Source organism: Octopus bimaculoides, chromosome 18, assembly GCF_001194135.2.
Source record: "Octopus bimaculoides isolate UCB-OBI-ISO-001 chromosome 18, ASM119413v2, whole genome shotgun sequence".
Taxonomy (NCBI): Eukaryota; Metazoa; Mollusca; class Cephalopoda; order Octopoda; family Octopodidae; genus Octopus; species Octopus bimaculoides.
Window position 1 is genome coordinate 49,526,614 of NC_068998.1, and position 1,762 is coordinate 49,528,375.

At 35.4% G+C, this 1,762-nt stretch overlaps 1 protein-coding gene across 1 annotated transcript in view; it reads left to right on the top strand.

The window, feature by feature from the left end:
* The window catches only part of LOC128249895 (uncharacterized), a 4,659-nt gene that overhangs the window by 924 nt on the left and 1,973 nt on the right, over window positions 1–1,762 (top strand). Inside the window, exons 2-3 of the mRNA XM_052974471.1 lie at window positions 82–184; window positions 1,451–1,539. Coding sequence (XP_052830431.1) covers window positions 82–184; window positions 1,451–1,539 — 192 coding nt within the window. The remainder of the gene's footprint in view (window positions 1–81; window positions 185–1,450; window positions 1,540–1,762) is intronic.

Below are 1,762 nucleotides of genomic sequence, written 5' to 3' on the forward strand. Positions count from 1 at the left end.
ATATATATATATATATATATATATATATATATACATATCTTGAAGACGCCTGGCTCTTTTATACGAATTTTAATTTTGCAGGTGTTGATGCAGTGACCCAGTTTTGTAGGGACACAGTCAATGATCTTTGCCCTGACATCTTTAGAATATATCCTAAATCTCAACCAGATAGGAACTATTGCAAGTATAAAATCTCTTATAAATTCTCTTTATGATATTTATTGCTTATAATATTTGCATGTTTATTCAAAGAGACGGTGATAAAATCGATATCGCCTTTTATTTTCCAATATTTCTAAGACCGACTTTACAACGCAAATACTTCTGTAGAATGAATTTAATTAAAGAAACCCGCTACATAATTAAAGATATACGATTTCAAACTAAGAAAATGCAGCAGAGAATGATGGAAATAATGGAAATGAAGTACGAAATTATAAAGCAGAGCACAATCATCGGTTGTTAACGAAAAGGGTGGCGTTTTATTGATACTAATAAATATTATTTGCTATTTTATTATCTATGCGCCCTTTTAAAAGCCCAGCCAGGCTCATGGGCACGGCTACCCGGTTTCTATGGCGTGTGTGCCCCCCACCAGCTAGACGGGACGCCAGTCCATCGCAGCTTTACTCAAGAAACAGGAAGAAAGAGTGAGAGAAAGTTGGGGTGAATGAGTACAACAGGGGTCACCACCACCCCTGCCGAAGCCTCGTGGAGCTTTAGTTGTTTTCGTTCAATAAACGCACGCAAAGCCCGATCTGGGAATCGAAACCGCGATCCTCCGACCGCGAGTCCGCTGCCCTAACCACTGGGTGATTGCGCCTCAAATATTGTTTACTATCATAACTGATTTCTGATTAGGTATAATTAGGATTAGACAGGACGTTGACCAAATATAACTATATATGAGTAGACTCAAGGCACAAAACTTAGCAGTTTGTCTTATTGGGCTCACGATCGTAGGATCGCGTGTTCAATTCCCGGCAACTCGATGTGTTTCGATCAAAACGCTGTATTTCACATTTCTCTAGTTCATTCAGCATCTAATTAAATGGGCCAGCCTTGTTACATTTCGTGTAACCCTGAAGCTCCATGAAAACTATGTCAGTTGTACATCAGTCTGTGGTGGACTCAAAAACTTGCACGTTAATTTTACGCGCAAGCTGTTTTACAGGTCGGATTATCTGGAACACTTATCGTCGTAACCGACGGATTTTCAGTTTTAATATGGGCAGATGCTATTCTGTTAATTCCAGAGGAGAATTCCAGTTACACTTCAAAAGGATTTATCCACACATGCACACAATATAAATATTGCCTAATATTCCAAAGTCCTGTTTATTTTACCATCTCCTGTTCTATTAAATTGCAGTGTACAAATAATTTAAAATATTGACAATATCTTTGATTATTGTCTTTTGAAATGACAATCTCACATTTAATTTTTTAGGCGCGTTAAACTAATTGTGAAATGTTATGCAACAATCTTTGAGACGTGTGGGGTTGAATTCAAAATAGAGTATATCGTTAAATGCAATAGTAAGTATATGCTCTTTATGTTTTAGACAGTGGAAGAACGATAAAGTCCTATAGATCTTAAAGAAAATGTAATGTGAGAATCGGCGTCTAAAAATACTAAAGTTGTTGTTTAATAGGAAATTATGAATTATGAATTGTTAATGCAAATGTCACTAAACTGTATGTATATATATGTGTTTATATATATATATATATATATATATATATATATATATATATATAT